Source organism: Stylophora pistillata, chromosome 14 (genome assembly GCF_964205215.1).
Source record: "Stylophora pistillata chromosome 14, jaStyPist1.2, whole genome shotgun sequence".
Classification (NCBI taxonomy): Eukaryota; Metazoa; Cnidaria; class Anthozoa; order Scleractinia; family Pocilloporidae; genus Stylophora; species Stylophora pistillata.
Window position 1 is genome coordinate 22843539 of NC_142532.1, and position 25496 is coordinate 22869034.

Here is a 25496-nt window from a genome sequence, read left to right on the forward strand (position 1 = left end):
AGGAATTGGCTGTAGCTGCTGAGGAATCACTGAGTGAGTCTGCTGACGGACATTAAGGTGGTGGAACTTTGCAAATAAATTCCATAGGTATTTGAGTATTTAAGGATTTGCACAAAGTACTGGAACAGAAACTATAGGACATAAGTCCCTACGAGGTTTAAGCTCTAACAAACCCACCCATCCCACCCATCCCACCCCAGGGGGATCACACAGTAATCTCGTGCGTGGGAAATTAACGTATCCTACCCCTAACCCTGCAGGAGACAGGCCCTCCATTTATTCGTCCCTATCCAAGAAGACTAGAATATTTAACCGTTTCTTGATGTTTTAGAAAGGTAGCATATTCTTCTTAATTATTTTAAGACCTTTAGTGTTGGTCCTGCCGAAGCTCGAACCCTCGACGTAATGGTGGAGGCTGCCGAGAGAAATGTCCCAAAAATTTCCTGAAACTATGTTCTGTGCCCTTGGTCCTTGATCTTGCCAGCTGTTAGTCTGCTGCTGCAAAAGAATTGGTTTCCAACTTGGAAATTTGCGGGTGGGTTTTGCGACTGACCTCTCGACTGGGTTGCCGCAGCTTACTGCGGTCTTAAGTTTGTTTCAGGGTTTATGTTAAAATTCCCACTGTTTTTATCTACCATTCCTTGAGGATTTCTCCCCTGTTGCTGAAAAATGTTATGCAGTTAATTCCATTTTGTCTTTTTTTGTTTGCTGCGGCTAAGTTTATGTTGGAAAGCGCCCAGCCCATGCTCCACACTGACTCTCATGCGCTGTTAATAACCGGAAGTTTGCATCCTGTTCTGTGACTTCCAATCTTGTTTCTGAGGTACTTCAACAGAATCCGACACCTGTGAGCTTGGTTGAGCTCCTTCTCCTTTATCAGGAGTTGAATCCGCTTGGATATCCACGTCTTTTCCGAATTCCAAAGCACTGACGTCGCCAGTTTTTGACGGAGGAGTAGCGCTGGAAGAGTCTTGAGGCATTTCAGTGTCTTCACTAAAGATAGAGAATGCCTGAGAAACGGGCGGAGTTCTGGATTCAGAAGGAGACAGGGACCTGGAGGAGTCTTCCAAACTCTTCATTACGGCATCTAATTTTCCTGAAGAACCGATATTCTCAATAGGAGTCCTACAAGAATACAAGCAGAGATCAGATCACAGTTTCAAAGACCATTAATACAGAAACCTTCAACTGAATGTCAAAAGTAACCTGGGATTGCATTGCTTTTGCCTTACTCCGCTGTGATTGGTCCAAACAACTCGCGTCACTGTCTCGACCAATCAGATGCAAAACCAAAATCAAGCACGACTTGGTCGCCCGCGTTTTCCCACGCCTTAGGCGGTTTGCTTGTTTTTATTCTGAGTTCTCATTGGCTCTTCGGAGTTTTTTTCTTTCTTCTGATTGGCCGTTACGATTATACTTTGGTTTTGGTTGAACGACACTCAATTTAAAACGCACTAACAATGGAAAACCATTATCTCCAAGCCTGGAAAGTAACAAATTTCATCCTTTCAATTTAGAAATTCTGAAAACCTGTTCTTTTTTTATGATAAATGTTTACTTTATAAGAATCTTCTCTTACCTGGCATGATCACCGTCACCACTTCCTGCAAAAGAAAATCAAATCAGCCAAATCAATCTCGTGTTATAATCAATTTCTCAATAGTGCACAATTATTTTGAAACAATAATCAGAGGTTTCGCGATAGGCATAGCAATGGAAATGAAAGGGTATGAGGTTCAAATTCCTCATGGAAGTCAATTTTTCCGTGGTCCCGAGCTCGTGACACGACAAAGTACATCTGAAAAAACACCTTGTCGCACGCACATGGTTTAAATAAAATTCACGCTCTGAAGAATATGTTCAACTATATCGGTTCCATGGTCAAAAACTGAACAATCAAGTTTATCATGAGATTTACCTGCTGGGCTGGCTGCGACTAACAATTCGGCAACACGGTCTTGCTTGGCCTGAACATAGAGGATCAGACGATCATGCAATCCAATGTTAAACATCAACAACACCAACCATTGAGACCATCTCCCAAATTGCAAAACTTAAAAATAGCAACATTTCCGTGCAATGTGATACCACTCTAGCTAACTAAGAATAGACCCTTTTAACTGAAACGGAGACTTTTACCCTCTCTCTATACGAAGAGTTTTGAAAAGACGCCAATTAATTGTTATTACAATCTCCCTCCACTTCTCCCGTAACCAGCCGTGAACATATCTTGTTCCGAAAAGTATCTGGTTGGCAAAAATGTCATCACCTTCAGCAAACTCTATGTTTTCAAAAGCTCATTCGCCATCAGCCCGATGCCGATTTTAGGCAATCGCTCGTCCTCAGACTTGAGGTCGTCTACTGAAAGGTTATGAGAAGACTTCTCAAAGTTCTCTGATAGCAGTTTGTTCTTCATGGCCCTGCTGTCTAGAGTCTTACCGACAATAAAACTCGCCAGTTTTGCATCCAATGATTCATCATCTGATTGATCTTTATCAGAGCTTTGCCGTTCAAATAGGGACACTGGGATACAATTAGCTTTCTTGTCTCCATTAATGGATTTGGATAACTGCTGGCTTTCCTCATCATTATCTTCTGTTCCTGCCGTACATTCTGAATCCGCCGGACTGTTGCCATGCGACTCCTATCCGCTGCTGGACCCTGCTTCGACGGTTGGACAGATTGGTGACGCCCATTTCTTCACCACTTTTATTACCTTGCTGTCCTCGAGCTGGTTCTTTGTTGCAATAGGAAAGCATTTCATTGTCTCTAGCAACTAGAAATCAGAATATTTGAAAATAACAGTTTAGTTGTTCCTTGAAATAATAATAATAGGCTTTATTTATTGAGGGTACATATAATAGTGTGAACTGATAAATTAATGGCCCTTAACAAAAAGAGTATATAAAAAACATTTGTATAAAACAGTTGACATTGAATAATACTATACATATAGCAAAAAAATATGACTCTATAAATACTCTTCAAGAACACTACTCCACAATCTTGCATTTGTGACTTCAAAGGTTCTTTCCCCCAAATATCATTGTATATGTATATTATGCATGTTAATAGTTGCAACATTAACAAATCTTTGCTGTGTATACAATTCTTACAACACTAGTGTAGCAAATATGCTCTCTTGTTGAGCAATTTTCCTGCCCATGCATGATCACTTCTGCAATTCTCATGTACAGCTGTACTTAAGACATCTACAAGGAGAGAGTACATATTGATCACCACCTCTAATTGAAGTTTCGTTTTCTTTCCTCCACCATCCACCATCCATCTCCAAAGCAGAGACAGTCCCTGATGCCTGAGAAACCCTTTTAAACATGACTGGTGTGTGGTGTGCTATATAACAAAAAAAAACAAACCAAAAAAAAACAATCAAAGAAACTTGCGAAGAAACAGCTCAAAGTTATATAATTGAAAAAACCACAGCTATAAGCTGCAAAACGTTTTGATTGTATTCCTTTATCTGATAAATACTGGTCACTCCCAGGGTTTGGCCGTCATGTTCAGCGGGTCTGGGGCAGAATAGTCAGTTGAACAGATTCCACGTAAGAAACAGGTAACGACATTTTATTGGCTGCCCGATATGACTAACGCATGACGTAGGCAAGAAAACACTCCAAGGACGAAGAGAGATTGTTAACTTTACTTTTAAAGCAGGACACTGAAGGCTATAGGTCGTGGTAAGTATTGTCTGTTAAAACAACTGATTCACTTGCAATAATTTTTTACAGTTGCTTTGACAATATATGATATGATATGATTAATAACTTGGCATGGCGAAAGAGAATTCGGATATGTGAGATAAAAATTGAAAAAAAGTCATGAACGGCGAGGTCGGTTTGACGTTTCGAACTTCATCTTTTCCAGATCTTTTTTTTCAAATTTCCACCACTCAGGGTGAGGTTGAGGACATTTTAGTTAATCTGGACGCTAACAAGGCAACTGGTGTTGATGGCATCCCTGCAAGAATTTTGAAATCATGTGCCCGAGAGTTATCGATACCGCTGACCAAGTTGTTTAACCTGTCATTTAGTTTGGGTGTAGTCCCCATGACTAGGAAAAGAGCCAATGTTACACCAATTTTTAAAGACAATGCTAAGGAGAATGTTGGGAACTATAGATCCATTTCCCTACTATAGATCTTAGGAAAATGTCAGGAAAGAATTGTCCATCGTGCCATCTACTCTAGTCTCTCACCTCTTCTTACTGATTGGCAGCATAGCTTTGTGAAAGGGCGTTCCTGTTTAACCCAGCTGGTCCCCACTAACCATATGTGGAGCAAAGCGCTGGATCATGGTCTCCAGGTTGATGCTGTGTTTTTGGACTTTGCTAAGGCGTTCGATCGCGTAAACCATACGATTCTACTGCATAAACTGCGTAACTTTGCAATAGTAGGGTCACTGCTAGCCTGGTGTGGTGATTATTTATCGTGTCGTAAGCAGAGAGTTGTGATGGATGGCAAAAGTTCTAGCTGGCTGAATATCACATCTGGCGTGCGCAGGGGTCCATTTTGGGCCCCTTTTTTTTTTTTTTTTTCATCAGTGATTTGCCTGAGGCAGTCCAAGAAAGCTCTGTGGCACTTTATGCAGATGACTGCAAGGTGTATAGGGTGGTAAATTGTCCAAATGACCAAATGATGTTTCAAGACGATCTAGATAGTCTGTGCGCTTGGAGTCAACGGAACAGAATGACCTTCAATGTTAAGAAATGCAAGATGATGCGCATTACCCTGAAGAAACGACCATTTAGATCTAGCTTCACCCTAAACGGATCGGACATAGAGGAAGTTTATGAGTTTCGCGACCTAGGTTTGCCTATGAGCCATCATCTTTCCTGGAACTCTCATGTTGATGCTATTAAAAATAAAGCTAATAGAATCTTGGGCCTGCTAAGAAGAACCTGTAGAGGCTGGAAGGACACCGAAACTCTGAAGATGCTGTACTGCACGTTGGTTAGATCGCAAGTGGAATATGGAACAATTGTGTGGTCGCCACATACCAAGAAAGAAACATTGAAAAGCTTGAGCGCATACAGCGTAGGGGAACAAAATTTATTCTCGGAAAAAGGAATTTTACTTATGACAAGCGCTTGAAATGTCTCAATTTGCTTTCACTTGAAAAGAGACGTTATCTTTATGTTACATTTTTGTATGGATACTTAAATGGGGATGTTTTTCCGTTTTTGAATTTTTATTCTCGGGACGATCCGTACAGATTTAGACATGTTGATAACTATCCTTGAATATGAATTTTGGGACAACGACTAATTTTAAATCCACTTATTTTAATAGAATTGTTGAAATGTGGAGTTCGATACCCTTAGATATTAGATTATCTCCTAGTCTTGCAGTTTTTAATTCTAGAGTGAGGAAGTTTTTAAGTAAGAAACATTGATGTTTTTCATGTTTTTATTTTTGATCTAAAATTTTTCTGTCCCTCATTATATTTGACTTATTTTGACTAGCTACACGGTGATCTGTCTTGCATGGAGTGTTCCATTCTTTTACAGATTATCCTTATGGCTTTGTTTGTTTGTACATTTAGATTTATTTATTCGTCATCATTGCCATTAAATTATAATAAATAAATAAATAAATAAGTAGATAAATCTTGACCTATCAAACACTGAGTAAATTCGATGAATTGACTAGTATGTTAACCAGCATTGGATATGATGATTTCTTTAAAGCTACCTTCTCGGAGGATTAAATTCCGTCACCCTCTGAGTTAGCCGAAGGGCTATCTGCTAACGCAACAACCTCGAGCATGATTCCGACCGTTGTGTGGAAATTTTTAATACCAAATGTCCATTACAAAAGCTTAACTGAAAATCATCTTGTTCCCTCCAATGAAGGAAAGTTAAAAGGAGACGGATATTTGTTACCCTTCTTTTGAAGCACCATCTGATGTACATACATGTATTTCGGTTTTGCACGTCCAACCTTTTTTTATCGATGATGGATTTGAGGATTCAAAAATGAAACAATTTACTTTTTTTACAGGTACCATCCGGTCTCAGTAATTTACTTTTTTTACAGGTAACATCCGGTCTCAGTACACACTGTTTTGCAAGAACCGTTGCATTTTTATCACAAAATCCCATTCAAGACTTGTTACGGCGCAACTGGAGCCTCTATCTTCAAACGGTAAGCTATCTGTGCGTGACGATCCACTCTTCATGAGCTATTCATTTTCCACTTACGGTGGCTGACAAAGTTGGTAAATAAGAGAAAAGGCTTTGTTTGATCAGTGTTGTACTCCTTGGAGACAATACATTACTATCTTCGTTTATTTCTTTGGGATACTAATCTAATTAAACGGTAATATTGTAAGAATTACGTGATTGCAAGATCAAGAGGCTTCGTGCAAGTGATGATCAACAAATAATACCTCTTTTATGGAGGGGAGAGAAAGGGGGATAACGATCCTAAATGAATTTGACTTAAAAAGACTGCATTCTTATCAGGTCAAATTGTTTTTGTTTAGTCTTTCTGCATCTTATCGAAAAAATTCCTTCAAACGGGTTATTTTTCTCCTTTTGCTGCCAGAAAAATCTGATTTCTCTGAATTTACTTTGAGGTTTCACTTTCCAAGGCTGTCATAAACTTTTAAGGTCGGATGAGCGGTGTTTTGGGAATGAGGGATTTTCTGATAACTCGGCCGAGTAAAAGATTGTTTTCTGTGTTCCATCATAACACTTACAAAATTTATGTACCGTCAAATTCCTTAGGGGTGGGCAGGTTTTCTCGAATGAGGGATTGGTCAGGGGTTCAAAAACATTGTCTTATAACAGCATCCCAGTATTAGGAGAAAAGGGGAATGTGTTGTTCACATGATATCGTAATTTGTGGGGGAGGTGGTTACACTGAACACCGCTTAAGACAGGTTCGACTGTAGGAAAACTGAAAATCGCGATCAAAGGTATTCAACAAAAACAGTGAAAACAGGAACTGATAAATTATCAGATAATGATGAAAGGAGTTGATCTCTTTTATTCTAAACTGATGCATATGTACGGGCCTTTAATATGAATACAACAGAACTGGGAAAAAACGATTTGAAAATTTATTATGATGCTAACACTCAACGGAAGATTGCGCCGGTCGAAATCCTTTGTTTTTGCTTGACGCCATAAATTCCAAAATTAAAAATATTACGGAATACAAGAGCATTGACGGTTTACACCGAAAGGAAAAGACCTATGAAAAATGAAACTTTTTACCAGTCATTCACATGACCTCCAATGCTATTCCTAGATATCAAGATGGTGGACTGAGAAAGCTATCTTGAATGTATAAAAAAATAATGGTATCAAGTGATTATTTGTCTCTTCATCATTGTCAGTACGCAATGGGTATCTTATCGTTTATTGAGGCAAAAAGAAAAAATATATGTTTTCCGTATGGTAATAAAATTTGCAGTCTAGCGTTGAAAGGGACCAACATTAGCCCCCATAAACTACGCCCAGTATATTTTTTGGGCGAATATCTTATCGTCGGAAAATATTTGACTCTAACAAAAGACTCAGGCAGGCTCTTGGTTCTCAATGTCTTTAATTATTCCAATGATTCTTGGCCTCAAGCCAATTAAATGGGTTTGCTTTCAGTTTGATGGCGTGACAAGGAACAACAAAAATATACTTTTGATGAATTTCTAAATTTTTCACTTAGGAATTTTTTTCTACTTTTCCAGATGAAAAGCATCAGAGGATCGTAAACAAGTTCCTGTGCCTTCATCAAAACGAACAAGGAACGTTTCTAACGTTAGAAGGTGAGTTGTACCGGTTCTGTTTTCAAAATAAAGTTAACATAATTATACCGTTGAGAAAGCTACAGGAAAAAATTCAGAAAGAATAAATACATTTTCAGAATACAAAAAGAGAAACTATGAATTTGTCCATGGAACGAGATATATAAAGGAATAAGGATGGTTTTTTTTTTCTTTATAATACCCTAAAATTAATTACTAATAGGAATCTAATTGTTTTCTACGACAAAGAACCTCTGAAAATAGTAAAGTCAACTTTATCTCTTTCCTCCAATAGACCATGAGTAAGAACCAATCAAAATCGGTGTAAGATTCATTTTATCATATAGATAATTACTTTTTTGATGGGTCTGGAATGGAAATTTCTTGTCACAAATCGTCTTCTCTGATTTTAAGAATACTTTTCATGCTTAGAACGGAACTAAACAGGTTCAATTAAGCACCAACCAACAAAGGAGATGAAATTTCAGCTCCCTTTTGTTGTTAGGACTCTTTGTTGAGAGATTGCGACAATTGCAATATCTGTCGGAAATTGAAAACAATAATAAGCGCCCCCTGAAACGACATCGGGTAGTCACAGACATAGCTGAAATATAAAATCTCCTTTTTACCTCGTATTACTATCGAAAAGACAAAGCAGAACAAAACAAAAGCAGCAATGAGGACAAAATCTCTCAAATTTCCTATCTCGTTTCAAATGTAAGATTTCAATTACCGTGATCTACCTACCGAACAGCACATATTGAGAAATTGAAAAGAGAATCACATTTGAAATATTTCTTTCACGATTCAGCCAATGAATAGTACAATAAATGAAAAAAAAGGTGCTGATAATTAAGTCTCACAAATGAAAATACTGCTTTACTAAGTCGATTGATAATCGAAGGAAAATTTCCGATGCAAGAGGCGCAAACCGATCCCGTTCCCAGGCTCACTCTTTCCCTTTTGCGTCCCTTGTCGTTTACGAGAGACAAGCGGGGAGGGAAAAAGGAGTGAAGCAGGTTGATATAAAGGCACGTAAAACGTTTTCGAAGAGGACATGGGTGGGGGGGGATATATGGGTCCTAGGTGGAAGGCTTACGGTCAACTCGCCGGAAAGTCGTCTCATCGGAAGTTGTATCGCTCGAAACTTTTAGTCATGTCCGATTAATATTACATGCAAACACATAACAATGGAAAATTATGACTAAGCCCTGAAGGTACCAATCGATTGGAAAACCCTTCTGGTGCATTTCATTACGTCACCGAACCTTCCACAGTGAGATTTCGCTGTAAATACTGCCTGATTCAAACGTTACGTTCACTTTCGAACCCAAGACCTTCTCTATCCCTGTTAGAATCTCATGTCTTTAGACCGAATGGAAGCCTCGTCGAGCAATACTATTAATCATTAATTAATTAAAGTTTGAATCACTCATCTGTGGTAAATGATGTTTAATTTATTTCAAATGACAACCAAGAAGATCAACATGGACAACAGAGAAGAAGTTCTATTTACCGTTTACATAAGTTTGGAAATCGCAGTCTTCCTTCTCAACACAGGTCGTGGGTTACAAGCCATCAATTTATGTAAAGAATGCTTGAGAGTACTGAACATTAAGGCGTTGAGCATCAATAGTTCATTGGCAAACGCGATCTTCCAATGCTTTTACATGATAATGTTCCATGCTTACGATTCCAGGGGAGATTACAAAAGTAAAGAAATATGTCTCAGGAAACTTCTCCTATACCACTCTGATGACACTATAAAAGGGTGGTTTAATTTAAAGCTGGCACAAACACTTTACGCACAAAGTAAGTTTATACAGGCCAGGATATTTTATGAGCAAGCAACAAACATTATGGAATCAATTGGCGACAGAAAAGGCAAAGCACAATGTTACGGTAACCTGGGATTGTTATTCCGATCGCTTGGTCAATATGACAAGGCCCGAGAATATCACGAGAAAGCCCTCCCTATCAAAATAGAAATTGGCGACAGGGATGGAGAAGCAACAAGCTACGGAAACCTAGGAACATTGTTCCTTTTGCTTGGTCAATATGACAAGGCCAGAGAATATCAGGAGAAAGCACTCGCTATCAAAACAGAAATTGGCAACAGGGATGGAGAAGCAACAAGCTACGGAAACCTAGGAACATTGTTCCAATCACTTGGTCAATATGACAAGGCCCGAGAATATCAGGAGAAAGCACTCGCTATCAAAACAGAAATTGGCAACAGGGATGGAGAAGCAACAAGCTACGGAAACCTAGGAACATTGTTCCGATTGCTTGGTCAATATGACAAGGCCCGAGAATATATGGAGAAAGCACTCGCTATCAAAAAAAAAATTGGCGCATGGGATGGAGAAGCAACAAGCTACGGAAACCTAGGAACATTGTTCCAATCGCTTGGTCAATATGACAAGGCCCGAGAATATCACGAGAAAGCACTCGCTATCGAAATAGAAATTGGCGACAGGGATGGAGAAGCAACAAGCTACGGAGACCTAGGAACATTGTTCCAATCACTTGGTCAATATGACAAGGCCCGAGAATATCAGGAGAAAGCACTCGCTATCAGAATAGAAATTGGCGACAGGAATGGAGAAGCAACAAGCTACGGAAATCTAGGAGCATTGTTCGAGTCGCTTGGTCAATATGACAATGCCCGAGAATATATGGAGAAAGCACTCGCTATCAAAATAGAAACTGGCGACAGGCATGGAGAAGCAACAAACTACGGAAACCTAGGAACATTGTTCCAATCACTTGGTCAATATGACAAGGCCCGAGAATATCAGGAGAAAGCACTCGCTATCGAAATAGAAATTGGCGACAGGGATGGAGAAGCAACAAGCTACGGAAACCTAGGAAAATTGTTCCAATCACTTGGTCAATATGACAAGGCCCGAGAATATCAGGAGAAAGCACTCGCTATCAACATAGAAATTGGCGACAGGGATGGAGAAGCAACCAACTACGGAAATCTAGGAACATTGTTCCAATCGCTTGGTCAATATGACAAGGCCCGAGAATATATGGAGAAAGCACTCGCTATCAAAATAGAAACTGGCGACAGGCATGGAGAAGCAACAAGCTACGGAAACCTAGGAACATTGTTCCAATCGCTTTGTCAATATGACAAGGCCCAAAAATATGAGGAGAAAGCACTCGTTATCAGAATAGAAATTGGCGTCAGGGATGGAGAAGCAACAAGCTACGGAAACCTAGGAACATTGTTCCAATCACTTGGTCAATATGACAAGGCCCGAGAATATCAGGAGAAAGCACTCGCTATCAAAATAGAAATTGGCGACAGGGATGGAGAAGCAACAAGCTACGGAAACCTAGGAAAATTGTTCCAATCACTTGGTCAATATGACAAGGCCCGAGAATATCAGGAGAAAGCACTCGCTATCAACATAGAAATTGGCGACAGGGATGGAGAAGCAACCAGCTACGGAAATCTAGGAACATTGTTCCAATCGCTTGGTCAATATGACAAGGCCCGAGAATATATGGAGAAAGCACTCGCTATCAAAATAGAAACTGGCGACAGGCATGGAGAAGCAACAAGCTACGGAAACCTAGGAACATTGTTCCAATCGCTTTGTCAATATGACAAGGCCCAAAAATATGAGGAGAAAGCACTCGTTATCAGAATAGAAATTGGCGTCAGGGATGGAGAAGCAACAGGCTACGGAAACCTTGGAACATTGTTCCACTTCCTTGGTCAATATGACAAGGCCCGAAAATATCAAGAGAAAGCACTCGCTATCAAAATAGAAATTGGCGACAGGGATGGAGAAGCAAGAAGCTACGGAAATCTAGGAACATTGTTCCAACGGCTTGGTCAATATGACAAGGCCCGAGAATATCAGGAGAAAGCGCTCGCTATCAGAATAGAAATTGGCGACAGGGATGGAGAAGCAACCAGCTACGGAAATCTAGGAACATTGTTCCAATCGTTTGGTCAATATGACAAGGCTCGAGAATATCAGGAGAAAGCACTCGCTATCAGAATAGAAATTGGCGACAGGGATGGAGAAGCAACAAGCTACGGAAATCTAGGAACATTGTTCGAGTCGCTTGGTCAATACGACAATGCCCGAGAATATATGGAGAAAGCACTCGCTATCAAAATAGAAACTGGCGACAGGAATGGAGAAGCAGCAAGCTACGGAAACCTAGGAACATTGTTCCGCTTCCTTGGTCAATCTGACAAGGCCCGAGAATATCAGGAGAAAGCACTCGCTATCATAATAGAAATTGGCGACAGGGATGGAGAAGCAACAAGCTACGGAAATCTAGGAACATTGTTCCAATCGCTTGGTCAATATGACAAGGCCCGACAATATGACGAGAAAGCACTCGCTATCAAAATAGAAATTGCCGACAGAAATGGAGAAGCAACAAGCTACGGAAATCTAGGAACATTGTTCCAATCGCTTGGTCAATATGACAAGGCCCGAGAATATCAGGAGAAAGCGCTCGCTATCAGAATAGAAATTGGCAACAGGGATGGAGAAGCAACAAGCTACGGAAATCTAGGAACATTGTTCCAATCGCTTGGTCAATATGACAAGGCCCGAGAATATCAGGAGAAAGCACTTGCTATCAAAATAGAAACTGGCGACAGGAATGGAGAAGCAAAATGCTACGGAAACCTAGGAACATTGTTCCAATTGCTTGGTCAATATGACAAGGCCCGACAATATGACGAGAAAGCACTTGCTATCAGAATAGAAATTGGCGACAGGGATGGAGAAGCAACAAGCTACGGAAACCTAGGAATATTGTTCCAATCGCTTGGTCAATATGACAAGGCCCGAGAATATCAGGAGAAAGCACTCGCTATCAGAAGAGAAATTGCCGACAGAAATGGAGAAGCAACAAGCTACGGAAATCTAGGAACATTGTTCCGCTTCCTTGGTCAATATGACAAGGCCCGAGAATATCAGGAGAAAGCACTCGCTATCAGAATAGAAATTGGCGACAGGAATGGAGAAGCAACAAGCTACGGAAACCTAGGAACATTGTTCCAATCGCTTGGTCAATATGACAATGCCCGAGAATATCAGGAGAAAGCACTCGCTATCAAAATAGAAACTGGCGACAGGCATGGAGAGGCAAGCCGCTACGGAAACCTAGGAACATTGTTCGAATCCCTTGGTCAATATGACAAGGCCCGAGAATATCAGGAGAAAGCACTCGCTATCAGAATAGAAATTGGCGACAGGGATGGAGAAGCAACAAGCTACGGAAACCTAGGAATATTGTTCCAATCGCTTAGTCAGTATGACAGGGCCCTAGAATATATGGAGAAGGCACTCGCTATCAAAATAGAAATTGGCGACAGGGATGGGGAAGCAACAAGCTACGGAAACCTAGGAACGTTGTTCGCATTCTTTGGTCAATATGACGAGGCCCGAAAATATTATGAGAAATCACTCGATATCAGAATAGAAATTGGCGACAGAAAAGGAAAAGCAAGTTGTTATTCAAACTTAACAGACTTGTTTTTATCGCTTGGAAAGTATGCAAAGGCCGACAGCTATCTAAAGAAGGCAAGGGAAATTAGATTGGATATCGGTGACAGAAGCGGAGAAGCAACAGATTACTGCCACCTTGGGGTAATTTCCTTTCGGCGTGGCGAATTTGATAAGGCTGTAAAATATTACGAGAAAGCCCTTGCAATTGACATAGAAATCGGTTACAGAGAAGGAGTAGTAGTCCATTCCGGAAAGCTAGGATCGTGTTTCCTATTCCTTGGTAACTGTTCTATGGCTGAAGAATACCTCACGAGGGCTCTCCGATTAAGCAGAGACATTGGACATCACTTCCACGAGTTAAAAATCCTTTGTGTTCTGTCGGTGTTGAAGGTGTCACAATCTCATCTTGAAGATGCCTCTTTGTATCTTTTTCAAAGCATCGATAAATTCGACACTTTGAGAGGTTCTCTCAAAGACAACGATGGGTTTCAAATATCGCTTTTAGAAGAGCACGGCACCTTTCCCTACAAGTTGCTCAGTCACTTGCTCTCTTCCACCGGAAAGTCACAAGACGCCCTTTACGTCGAAGAGCTGAGACGGGCAAGAGGCCTAGCCGACTTGATAGCTGCTCGGTACTCTGTCCAAGAGCAGATCTCAGGCAATCCACAATCTTGGTGTGGCATTCAAGAGATTATCGCTAGAGAAGCAGACAGCGCATGCCTGTATATTTCGGTTGGTAAAGAGGAGATATGGTTTTGGATTCTCAAAGCAATGGGAGCTATTCATTTTTCAAAGGAGAAAGTGAACCTTGAAGCAAACGATGTGACCGGGTTAGTCCCTGATTTAGATGAGTTTTTTAAAGAAACCTTTCGCAGCTTCGCCATTTTACCGGCCGAACAGAAATGCGAAGATCGATCTTTAGATGACACCGAACTGATGTCACTTCACGACGACAACCGCGCAATCTTACGTGACTACGATGCCAAAGAGTTTAAAACAAATCTGCACTTGTGTTACAAGATAATCATCGCTCCTGTAGCCAGTTTACTGAAGCAGCCCGAGATCATCATTGTTCCTGATTCCTGCCTGTACCTAGTGCCATTTGCAGCCTTGGCTGACGAAGGAGGCAAGTTTTTATCAGAGACATGCAGGATTCGGATTGTTCCCTCACTGACGACTCTAAGGCTTGTGCAAGACAGTCCTCTAGACTACCACAGCCATACTGGGGCACTAATAGTGGGTGACCCTAGGGTTGGAGAGGTGATTTACAAGGGAAGACGCAGAAACATAACACCATTGCCGTGCGCTGGAAAGGAAGCAGATATGATTGGAAGACTTCTTGGTGTCACGCCTTTGACTGGAGATTCCGTGAAAAAGCATGCTGTACTCCAAGCGATAAGTTCAGTGAGCCTCATACACATTGCTGCACATGGTGATGCCGAAAGAGGGGAGATTGCTCTTTCTCCTAAGCACCCTACACTAACCCCACCTTTTCCACGAGAAGAAGATTATCTCTTGACCATGGCGGATATTTCAAAAACTCGGTTGCGAGCTAAACTAGTGGTACTTAGCTGTTGTCACAGTGCTCGTGGACAGATTAGAACCGAGGGAGTCATTGGAATTGCCCGAGCGTTCTTAGGATCCGGAGCTCGCTCAGTGTTAGCAGCACGTTGGGCCCTGGATGACACAGCCACAGAGCAGTTCATGACTTCTTTCTACTACCATTTGCTTCGCGGTGAAAGTGCCAGTGAATCCCTCCACAAGGCCAGGGAGTGGATGCGAAATAACGGGTTCGACAAAATTTCTCAATGGGCACCATTTATGCTCATGGGTGACAACGTGACATTTGATTTTACCAATTGGCCAGTGCCCAGTGCACCTCAAGAACCATGACTTTAATTAATAAAACCCTTGTGGTGGAATAAACGGACTTCGTGAAGCTCGGAACTTTATATTAATCATTAGACCTGTAGTAGGTTGGATATATACACAAAGGAAAGCATTTCTGTAAAGAGCTCATTGGACATCTAAGTTTAATAATCTGAGACAAGGCAGTGTAAAGTTCTCTCTTACCAAGAATTGAAAAGTTAAAAAGCTTTAGGAGCCATTTTGTTTTAGTCACTACAGTCCAGCTAAGTTAACGACCTCAGCAGATTTTGACAATTTTTCAGTTTTCGAACGCGATTTGTTCGTCAAGCGAAGAAAACTTTGATCCTTTTCCAAAGGTGATTGATTAGTTAGTCAATCCAAGGAAACTTTAATAAAATGTATGGAGCGGAATAGGATTTTTTCTTAAATCATAAATTTCTTGGATATTTTTGCAAAGCTTTTGACAAGAAATAATGTGGTTCAACATTCCAAAATAAAAATAACTTTCTTAAAACAAAAACATTTGTAATACTTATGCAAACCCGTGTATTCTCATCAGTAAATTATGTACTTATTGACTGAATTAGAGGGCTGGACGGGAAAATATTTGCCTCAAGGTCATGACGTAAGGACCGGGCGCAGCGAGGTCCATGCGTCATGAACGAGAACCAAACATTTTGCTGTTCAGCCCGACCTAATTCAGCCAATAAGCATTTTATCATATGACCTCTGCCTAAGTTTGTTTTAACCGTAACAGGACGCGATTGACTGGCGCGCACAGGTAAACTAAAAGAAAAATTCTAGAATAAAATTTTCCCTATATTTTTTCGAGTCGGAACAAGAAACTCATAATTCATCGAAAACCGTGATTTGCTTTCTCCTTTTTGTTCACTGCTTTTACTCGTTTTTTTGTAACAGCAGTGAGCAGAGTCGCGTTACAAGTACACTACAGCCGGACGGCTTTTTCTGGACCGGCTTACGTCAACCCGTCCGGCCCTACACACGTGAGCTTTCACTATGGTTTTCTATGGGGTTGTACGAGCGGGGCCGAACAGGTTGTATGATAAACCTTTGTAAAGACCTGTAATTGCATTGGTTTTGTTGATACCCTCAGATATAGGTGCCCTTGAATGCATCCTCACACAGCACCTTGGACGTTCATAGATACCCCTGTAATGTTATGAGTTTTGTTGATACCCTTTGCTTTTATGTCCAAATCGAGCACTCTATTAGGATGACTCGTGTCGTGCAATAGTGCGAAGCTCACTAGTTTTTAGTTTGAGCACTCTGGCATGGAATAAATGGTACCACAAATGTGGAATCATGTGGGGAGACTTTATAGCTTCACCACCATCCTGGTGGGGAGGAAGGGGCTGGCGATGATGGGGGTGACATTGATGAGGACGATGCTGCTGAGGCTGCTGGTGATATCGAGTGCGAAGACGCTGTCGATGGTGACAGTGAAGCCGATCCCTTGGTGGGTGAAGCGGCCTCCCAGGTGTCAGGCATGGAGTTGGGCACCCCTGTTTTGGACTCCAGCGGCCAACTGGTGCAGGCACAGATCCCTGTCGTCCCCCCGGCCAGTGGTGACCCTGTGGCCGATGGGATAGCGGCTAGTACCCAGGCCTCGGTGTCGGGTGCTCCCCTCTTTGAGGATGAGGCTTATGCTACCCAGGCAGTCCAAATGCTGTCTGTTGCCGCTACTAGTTTCGTTAGACAACTTGCTGATAGTGCCCCACAAGAGGTTGAGCTCGCTGAGTATCTAGCCAATGCCAGCGCTAATACTGATCTTTCTCCTCGGACTGGGTCAGAGAGTAAAGTCAGTAATTGTAAAGCAAATAGTGAGGCTCCGAATGATGAGCAAACTAGAGAGGCAGACGCCTCGGGTAAGACCCCTTCTGGGTCAACTGAAAATAATGATAGAGAACTAGTGTCTAGTAATGAAGTAAATGGTGGTACTGACAGTGCCCCTAATTCAATTAGTGTAGTTAACGTTAATCACGGTAGCGCTACTGATAATTTATCTAGCAAAGGGGAAACTGCAAGTGTGGTCCCTGCTAAAGTAAATAGTAAAGAGGATAAGAATGCCAAAAAAGGCTCTACTAGTGGTAAAGGTACCAGTAAGAATAATGTTAGGTCTTTGGCCCTGGCCGACGAGCTTTCCGAAATGGATACAGCTCCGGCCATGGCTACTCGTAAGAGGCCTGCATCGGACGCTGGTTCTGAGTCAACCCCCCAAGACCCGGATCCAGAACCTCCGGCTACGTCGGCTTTGTCCCGGCGTAAGAAGCTTGCAAAACCATCTGCAGCAGCATTGGGTAAGGCTGGCAAGAGGTCCTCGGGCAGTAAGAAGAAGACCTAAGCATGATGGCTTCCCTTTTGTGCTCAGTGATGGCTCTTTCCATCCTTACCTTAAACTGTAATGGTCTGCGGGACCAGTCTAAAAGGTTTGGCTTTCTGCAGTGGTTGCGTTCCCTTCCCGTGAAGGTTGATGTTGTCTGCCTGCAAGAAACTCATTGTGTCACTCTGGCTGAGTGTTCTTTGTGGTTTTCATCGTCCGGCTTTTCGTTTGTGTTGGCTCCTGGTTCTGTTCACTCGTGTGGTTGTGTTATTCTGTATCGTTCTTCTTTATCTCTTCTAAACTCCTAGTCTGCCGATGGTCGTTATCTGCAATGTGAATTCTCTCTCTTTGGCAAAGTCTTCCGTGTGGTCTGTGTCTATGCCCCTAACTGCAACCCTGCGCGGAATAAATTCCTTGATGACCTCCATTCGAAAGTCGATCCATCTGTCCCTACTGTGCTTACTGGGGATTTCAACGCCGTCTTTGACCGAGCCCTTGACCGGCGTGGTTCTGAACCTGCAAGTTCATACAGAGACAGTTCCTCTTCGCTGGCCCAGCTTTTCGAGGCATGTTGTGTTATGGATGTGTGGCGTTACCTCCATCCCTCCTCCTCGGGTTTCACCTGGACCAGGTGGGATGGCAGTTTGGCGTCGCGCATTGATCTGTTTGGGGTGCCCTTTGCATGGCTCTCATCGGTGTCCTCTTGCGCTATGTACTGCTGCCCCTTTTCGGACCACAGTGCAGTAGTGCTGTCTGTCTCTGTTCCCGACGTCGTCCAAACTGGGCCAGGCTACTGGAAACTGAACACATCCATGTTAGATGACCCGGAATATTGCCAGCTCGTTAGGGAAGAGTGGATTTCGTGGCGTCGTACCCTTCCTGGCTTCCCCTCTCTCGCCAAATGGTGGGACCGCGGGAAAGGTCGGATAAAAGGCCTTACCATCAGGTACTGTCGCAAAAAGTCATCTCAAACAACTGCATCGAGGGCTGCCCTCGTTCGCTTGATCGATCATCTTCGGGCCAAGCTGGATGCTGGCATGACCTCCTGCGCGGGCCCTTACCGATCTGCGCTGGCGGATCTGGCAGCTATGGACACCTACGTTGCCAAGGGTGCTCAAGTGCGATCAAGAGTTAACTGGGTTGAGGAGGGAGAGTCCTCCTCGGCCTATTTCTTCCGCCTGGAAAAGAGGCGGTCTGCCGACCGCCGCATCTCTGCGCTGAGAGAGCCCGGTGGCTCTATTGTTTCTTCTTCTGTTGCTTTGTGTGCCACTCTCGGCTCTTTCTATTCCTACTTATATACGGCTTCTCCTGCTGACACTTTGATCCAATCTTCTCTTTTGGGTAATCTGTCTTCTGTCCTTCCGCGAGATCGGGCTGATAGTTGTGAGGGCCTCCTCACCCCCCTCGAGGTCTATGAGGCTCTCAAGGGCATGAAGCGGAACAAGGCTCCTGGACTGGATGGCCTTCCAGCGGAGTTCTATCTTCGTTTCTGGGACGTAGTCGGTGCTGATCTCGTAGCTGTTCTTAAGGACTGTTTTTCCTCCGATTCTTTGTCTCTCTCTCAGCGTAGAGGTGTGATCTCGTTGTCTTTTAAAAAGGGGGATCGTCTTGATCCAAAGAATTGGCGTCCCATTTCGCTGTTGAATGTCGACTATAAACTGGCATCACGAACCATTGCTGGCCGGCTCCTCCGTGTTATTCACCTGGTCGTGCACCGGGACCAGACGTGTGGAGTGCCGGGTCGGTTCATAGGGGAGAATGTCACCTTTCTCCGTGATGTTGTGAGTTATGCTGAGTCTGCGGGCACCGCGGTTGCAATCTTATCCCTCGACCAAGAAAAGGCCTTCGACCGGGTGGATTGGGGCTTTTTGCGATCTACCCTTGTCACCATGGGTTTCGGCCCCCAATTCATTGCTTGGGTAGACTTGTTCTACAGGCAGGTCCAAAGTGCCATTAATATAAATGGTCATCTGACACCGTTTTTCGGTCTCTCGCGAGGTGTCCGGCAGGGGTGTCCCCTGTCTCCTCTGCTGTACGTTTTGGTTTCGGAGGTCCTTGCCTGTAGTATTCGCTCCAACCCCCGTATCGTTGGCCTTTCCCTCCCGGGGTGTCCCCCACTATCCCCCATATCTCAGTATGCTGACGACACGTCGTTAATTTTAACATCCGACGATGGGATCAAAGCTGCTCTGGAAGTTTATCATCAGTATGAGCGGGCGTCCGGGTCAAAGATCAATTTCGGAAAGTCCAAGGGCCTTTGGTTGGGCGGCTGGCGGGGCCGTACGGACTCCCCCGTCCCTTTCGATTGGACACCTTCGAAACTCAAGGTCCTTGGAGTGTTTATCGGTCCTGGTAACCTGGAAGAGGATAATTGGCGCCCGCGCATTTCTGCGGTGGACCATGTTCTCAAATCCTGGCGTTCACGTGTTCTGACCTTTCGCGGCAAGGCTTTCGTTATTAATGCTCTCGCCCTCTCCCGGGTCTGGTATGTGGCGTCACTCATCCACATGCCGGCTTGGGTGGAGACGGAGCTTACTCGACTTGTGTTTTCATTCTTTTGGTCTGGCAAGCGGGAGCTCGTCGCCCGCGCTGCAGTAGTGCAGCCAGCTCTTTTTGGTGGTTTTTCAGTGGTCAGTGTTCGCTTCAAGGTGTGGGCTCTTCTGGGTCAATGGGTGAGGAGGTTTGCCTCCTCTCCCTCCAGTTGGGTCACACCGATGTCGTTTTGGTTTCAGTCTGTCCTTGGTGTCTCTCCTCTCGTTGCGTTTTCCCGCCCTTTTTCTGTTGACTCTAGAGCCTTGCCACCATTCTACCAGTCTCTCATCCTGGCGTGGCGGAAACTTGATGGGTCTTTTGCCACGTCCAGGGATTGAATTGTTTATTCTTCTTCGTCTCCTTTGGTCTGTTCCCCTGTTGTCAGCATGTCTTCTAAGTCATGCTATTTGTATCTCCTTTCTGAGAACATGGTCCAGCCCCGTTGTGTGTACAAGTATGAACTTCAATTCCCTAATCTTGATTGGCCTGCCACGTGGCGTACCCTGTCTATGTTCGACCTGGATCGTCGTGTCACCGACCTTAACTGGAAGATTGCGCATGGCGTTCTGTACACCGCTCGGCGTCTCTCTCTTTTTGGTTTGTCGGTTTCTCCGTTCTGTTTTTGCGGTCCCCAGGTTGAGTCACTTGAGCATCTGTTTTACTATTGTCCGCTTGCTCAGAGTGTTCTCTCCTGGGTCCAGTCTTTGTTGTTCGTTTTCTCCCCTATGAGTCCTGTCATTCTTTTACGTCATGTTCTTTTCGGGTTTAAGACGAGTGAATTGATTTCTGTCCCTTGGGGTTTCGTCTACCTTCTTAATGTTTCTAAGTACTGTATTTGGTTGTGTAGGAACGATTACCGGTTCCGTAATGTTCGTCCTGGTGCCGTTGCGGTGATTGCGTCCATTAAAGCCCGCTTGAAGTTTTATCTACCTCTAGCCCTCAGGCGGTGCAAATCTAGCAGACGTCGTCGCTTCTTCCACAGACAGTGGTGCGCTCGTGGCGTTATTGCTTCTGTCTCAGGCAACTCTCTGGTCTTCAATCTTTAGTTCTCCCCCTTCTCCCCCGTGTGTTCCTGTGTCCGTCATGTTGCCTTTTGTGCTGGGTCTCCTTCATTGGTGTACTGCACAGGGGTTTTGTTCCGTCTCAGTCCTGTTGTGTCTGTCATGTAGCCACTTGTGCTGGGTCTCCTTCATTGGTGTACTGCACAGTGGTTCTGTTCTATTCATGTTTTGTCCATGTTTTTGTTTGCTTTTGTCCCTACTGTTGTAGGTAAGTGTGTCAGCGGGTATGCGTGAGTGTGGTTTTTTGGTGCTTTTACTAACCATTATCACTAATCTGAGCATGGGAGTTTAATCTTTGAAAGTGTGTGATTAACCTGGGAGGTGGGGTTCGATCCCCCAGCGAGTTTGGCGTCCTGGTGGGCCCTCCGTTTATGGCGGTCCCAACCCTCAAGCCCTTGCACTCTGGCGGCGGGTTTGGATTAGACATTTAGGTCGGCAGGCATTGCACCGCCCTCACGGGAGCCTGGCCGTCCGCCTTAAACATAAAAAAAACTGCACTAAGGAGGCCCAGAAGGCCGAAACAGTGCAAAGTTGGTCGTGGTTTTTGGATTACCAAGCCAATATTCAAACTAGAGGTTAGTTTGCCCTTTGGGCCTTCATTTATTTGCTTTTGATTATGGAATCTACTGAGAATTTAGAGGGGATTGTCGAAGATATTTTGAACGCCGCGGATGAAACTGCCGAAAACTCGTCTGTTGTCAATGGGGAATCATATGCATCGAGAGCTGCCCGTACTTCGGGCACAAGTTCCATAATTAGGGAACAACACGTGTGGCCTGTAGCGAATGACATGCCACAGCGGCCGAGAACCGCCTTCTTTACTCCCAAAAAATTAACGACCACCCGCTCTGTATTCGACTTGCTGGCATTTTACGAAGGTCGAACCGACTGACATCCAATGACCACAAAGAAAACTCAACGGCGAAGGGGTTGTTACGTTTAAGTCCATTACTGCCAAGGAAAACTTTCTCCGTCTAAACTCTCTACACATGAACTCGGAAAATTAAGCCATTCAAGATGTGGACAAGCCCTTAACTTTCATGACGACTGTCACCTTACTGCGAAGTGCTACATTATCGCCGTGGTAAACATTCCTACGCCCCTAATATCTATAACGGCCTACGTCATAATCGCGTGCGTGTGTGCAAGCCCAGCGTGCGTGTGTGCAAGCCCATCCCGAGTTTTCTTCGCTTTGGGAAATTTCAAATCTTTGTCAAGTACAGCAGCCAGATGCCTACCTGCCGTAAAATGCAATTGCCCCGGTCATTTTGCTAATGTATGCCCGAATAAGATATGCTTCAATTGCGATGTTACCAGGCAAGAGCTGTCGGAGTGCCCACGCCCAACTCTTTGTTGTATTTGCAGGCTAGAAGGACACTATGGTGTTAATTGCTACGAATACTCATGGGTCTCTCCAGCGGTCCATGGCACCGCAACGGATGAATTGAAAGACGTACACATCGACACGTCTGATGACCAACAATCAATTGATGAAAATCTTCCACTCGCTTCCGCTCTTCCGCCCAGGAAATCCAATAACGAGAATCTTACGCTCAAAAATCTTCCATCCACCGACGAAAATCTTACGCCCGAGAATCTTCTATCCATCGACGAATATCTTACGTCCGAAAATCTTCCATCCACCGATGAAAATCTACCATCCACCGACGGCCCTCCACCTACTGAAGAAAACCTTACGATCGACCAATCTACCGATTCTTTGCCTGCCTCTTCCGAATTGTCGCCAACACCATCTATTTCCTCTGATTCCCCAATCCTTGACCCTCAAGGCCTTATTACCTCAACTAAACCCGCTAAACCGACATCTCGCCGTACAGCTGCCCGTCTCACCAAACCATTTCTCGCCTGTTCCAGAAAACCAACTACACCTACTCTTGTCACCGGAAAACCTCGCTCTGCGATACCTGTTCCAACCTCAACACCCGTCTCTTCTTTAGACACCACTGAAATCGAAATTGAAACTACACACGACCTGAAACGAAAATACCCCGACCTCTCTCCATCTCGCAAAGAAACCTCTACCCCAGGAAAGAAAAAAGAAAAAAATAGAGACTAAAAGAAAAAAAAAAAAGTAATTTCTTTAATGCTTTTCTGAAGCGAGTCTTTCTTCCTAAACATCTTTTAAACTATTAACTATCAATGCGAGGGGCATGGGAAATCCCCTCACGCACAACTATTTATTTGATTTAATTGAAAAGAAGTCTTTTGATTTTACTTTTATACAAGAGACGTTTATTAGTTCTGAGTCTCTGATCAAGGCCGTGTCTCATCGGTGGCCGGGACGTAGTTTTTGGACCTCTACCATCGGTCGACATGGCGGAGTGGTAACCCTGATTTCCCCTAGAATTTCAGATGAAGTCATATCTTGGAAGAAAGACTCGCACGGTCGTATCTTCAGTACCCTGATCAGGACCAATGATGTTGATTTGAACTTAAAAAATATTTACGCTCCCACCAATCCATCTGAACGGAAAGGTTTTTTCGACTCTCTCCATGAATTTTTTATTCCGTCCTCGGCGACTATCATTAGCGGGGATTTTATCTGTTATGATAACACTTTAGACCAATTTGTGGGCAATGTCTCTATTCATAAAGATTACGAGCCATTGAAAAGTGTTTTCACTCTTACCGATGTATGGCGTAAATTGCACCCTAAACAAAGGCAATTTACGTGGTTCAATTCCACCTCAATAATTGCGAGCAGACTCGATAAATTTCTCATCGCTGAGGATTTGCTCTCCCCTGAGACGAAGTGTGATATCTTTCCTTGTTCATTTTCTGATCATAACTTTGTCTCCCTTGTTTTGGACTTTCCTAGTAGCATAAAACGCGGTCCTGGTTATGGAGTTTTAACAACTCCCTTTTGAAAGACAACGATTTCTGAATTGCTGTAGAAAATTTAATCGATGATCACATACGTTTCTTACATGCTTTCGTTTGCATCCGGGATTGGTGGGAGTTTCTAAAACAATCCGTTTAGGAAGAAGCGATCTCCTTTTCCCATAAGAAACGGAGACGGTTACATAGAGATGAAATTTTTTTAACCAATAAATTAATTGGACTTAGTCAACGTCTAGGTAATGGTGACACAACCGTCCCCGATTCTATATCCAATACTGAAAGTCGCCTTAAAGCTCTCCGTACCAAAAAAAAACAGAAGGAATTATTGTTTTATTAATTGTTCCCGTGTTAAAAAAAGCGTGGTCGTATTTTTCTCCTGTGATCTCCTCTCCCTTGATAATTTCTTCCAGTCTTGTACTTCTATTTTCTTCTTTCAGTGGGCTCCAGCCAACCCAAAAAATGCGCGACGGGCCCGTTTTCTTATGAAAACGATCTTGTATGGCATTCGGAAGTTTCGTAGTAATGCTACTTTTCGCAGTGGAAGGGAAAATCATGAGGGTATAATCCGTTATATCCTCAATGATATTAAGAAGAGAATTCTCTATGAGCACTTTCGTCTCCTTTTATCTGACTTCAAAAATTTGTGGGAAGCTCCAGCACTGGGTCAAGTAGAGAATACTACTATTAAAATTCTCGTGTAAATAATTAATAGTTGATTTAGTAACTAATTCAATAAATAGATTAATTTTTAACAGTTCCTTTTAGGTCTCTTTAAATTATCCCTAGCATCACTACATTAGTTTATTAGTAGCATTAATATTGTATTACTAGAAAATTACATTTATTGAACAGACCATTAGCATCACTACATTAGTTAACACTAAATAGGTAAATATTAGCTCTACCTCGTATTCTTTGATTATTAACTAGCCTATTAGCCGTACTTTAATTTTGTGGACTATTGATAGTAATCTCATTAGCATATTATATTAACGACCATTGTAGACTGAGCTTTTCCGAACTGCTTAGTTAGTTGGGGCCAAGCCCACGTGCGTTAGCATTTTTATTTTGTAACCTAGGTGGTTTGTTCTGAATAAACCCTTTTCAAAACTTAAAAAAGACTGACTGTAGTTACATAGAGACATCTACTTTATTAAACGTTTTGATGTGTAGTATCGCTGAGAATTTTTACGAGTTGTGCCGTATTTTGACGAGCCAGTTGGACCCGTGGGGCTCGTCAAAATACGCAAAAATACTCAGCGACACTACAAAACAAAACTTCTATTAAAAGATTTATCATCCAATACGCCAAAACTGTTATTTCAGTGCGGGCGAATTTTGCGAATATTTCTGGAGTACACTTATCTTGTGATATTTGTACACGTTTCGCGCTTCATTGGCACTCTACGAAACACAGTTGGATAATAAATCCTTGTATGCTTACTCAGACCCTTGTATGCTCATTAATACTTTTGCATTTCAAGTTCCTTTGCTTTCTCTCTACGATCACGCCTTTTACTTATCACTACGATCGCGCCTTTTACCATTTCGCTCCATTTTACCAACTAAACGC

General features: G+C 43.0%; 2 protein-coding genes across 6 annotated transcripts; both read left to right on the forward strand.

Annotated features, from left to right (window-relative positions):
• The first annotated feature begins 4289 nt into the window (after positions 1-4289).
• LOC148717107 (uncharacterized) lies at positions 4290-5110 on the forward strand. Its single transcript, XM_088744684.1, has 2 exons — positions 4290-4429; positions 4561-5110. The coding sequence occupies exons 1-2, from the start codon at positions 4290-4292 to the stop codon at positions 5108-5110; spliced, it is 690 nt and encodes a 229-aa protein (XP_088600810.1).
• Positions 5111-9253: 4143 nt separating this feature from the next.
• LOC148717108 (tetratricopeptide repeat protein 28-like) lies at positions 9254-15647 on the forward strand. Of its 5 annotated transcripts, none has more exons than XM_088744745.1 (3): positions 10430-11325; positions 11566-12827; positions 13548-15647. In XM_088744745.1, exons 1-3 carry the CDS (start codon positions 10445-10447, stop codon positions 15149-15151), a joined length of 3747 nt encoding a protein of 1248 aa, XP_088600871.1. In that variant the 5' UTR covers positions 10430-10444; the 3' UTR covers positions 15152-15647. The 5 variants fall into 5 exon arrangements, with proteins under 5 accessions (XP_088600869.1, XP_088600871.1, XP_088600873.1 ...); XM_088744747.1 differs by having other exon boundaries at positions 10430-10862; positions 11463-11935; positions 13616-15647; XM_088744746.1 differs by having other exon boundaries at positions 10430-10845; positions 11566-13135; positions 13616-15647.
• Positions 15648-25496: the final 9849 nt, after the last annotated feature.

Excerpts from the sequence above, each read along its gene's own strand:
- LOC148717107 (XM_088744684.1), top strand. The coding sequence starts at position 4,290 with ATGTGGAGCAAAGCGCTGGATCATGGTCTCCAGGTTGATGCTGTGTTT. Across the intron at positions 4,430-4,560 it reads GTAGGGTCACTGCTAGCCTG|TGATTTGCCTGAGGCAGTCC; the intron begins GTGTGGTGATTA and ends TTTTTTCATCAG.
- LOC148717108 (XM_088744743.1), top strand. The coding sequence starts at position 9,254 with ATGGACAACAGAGAAGAAGTTCTATTTACCGTTTACATAAGTTTGGAA. Across the intron at positions 13,179-13,517 it reads AACGTTGTTCGCATTCTTTG|GATCGTGTTTCCTATTCCTT; the intron begins GTCAATATGACG and ends CCGGAAAGCTAG.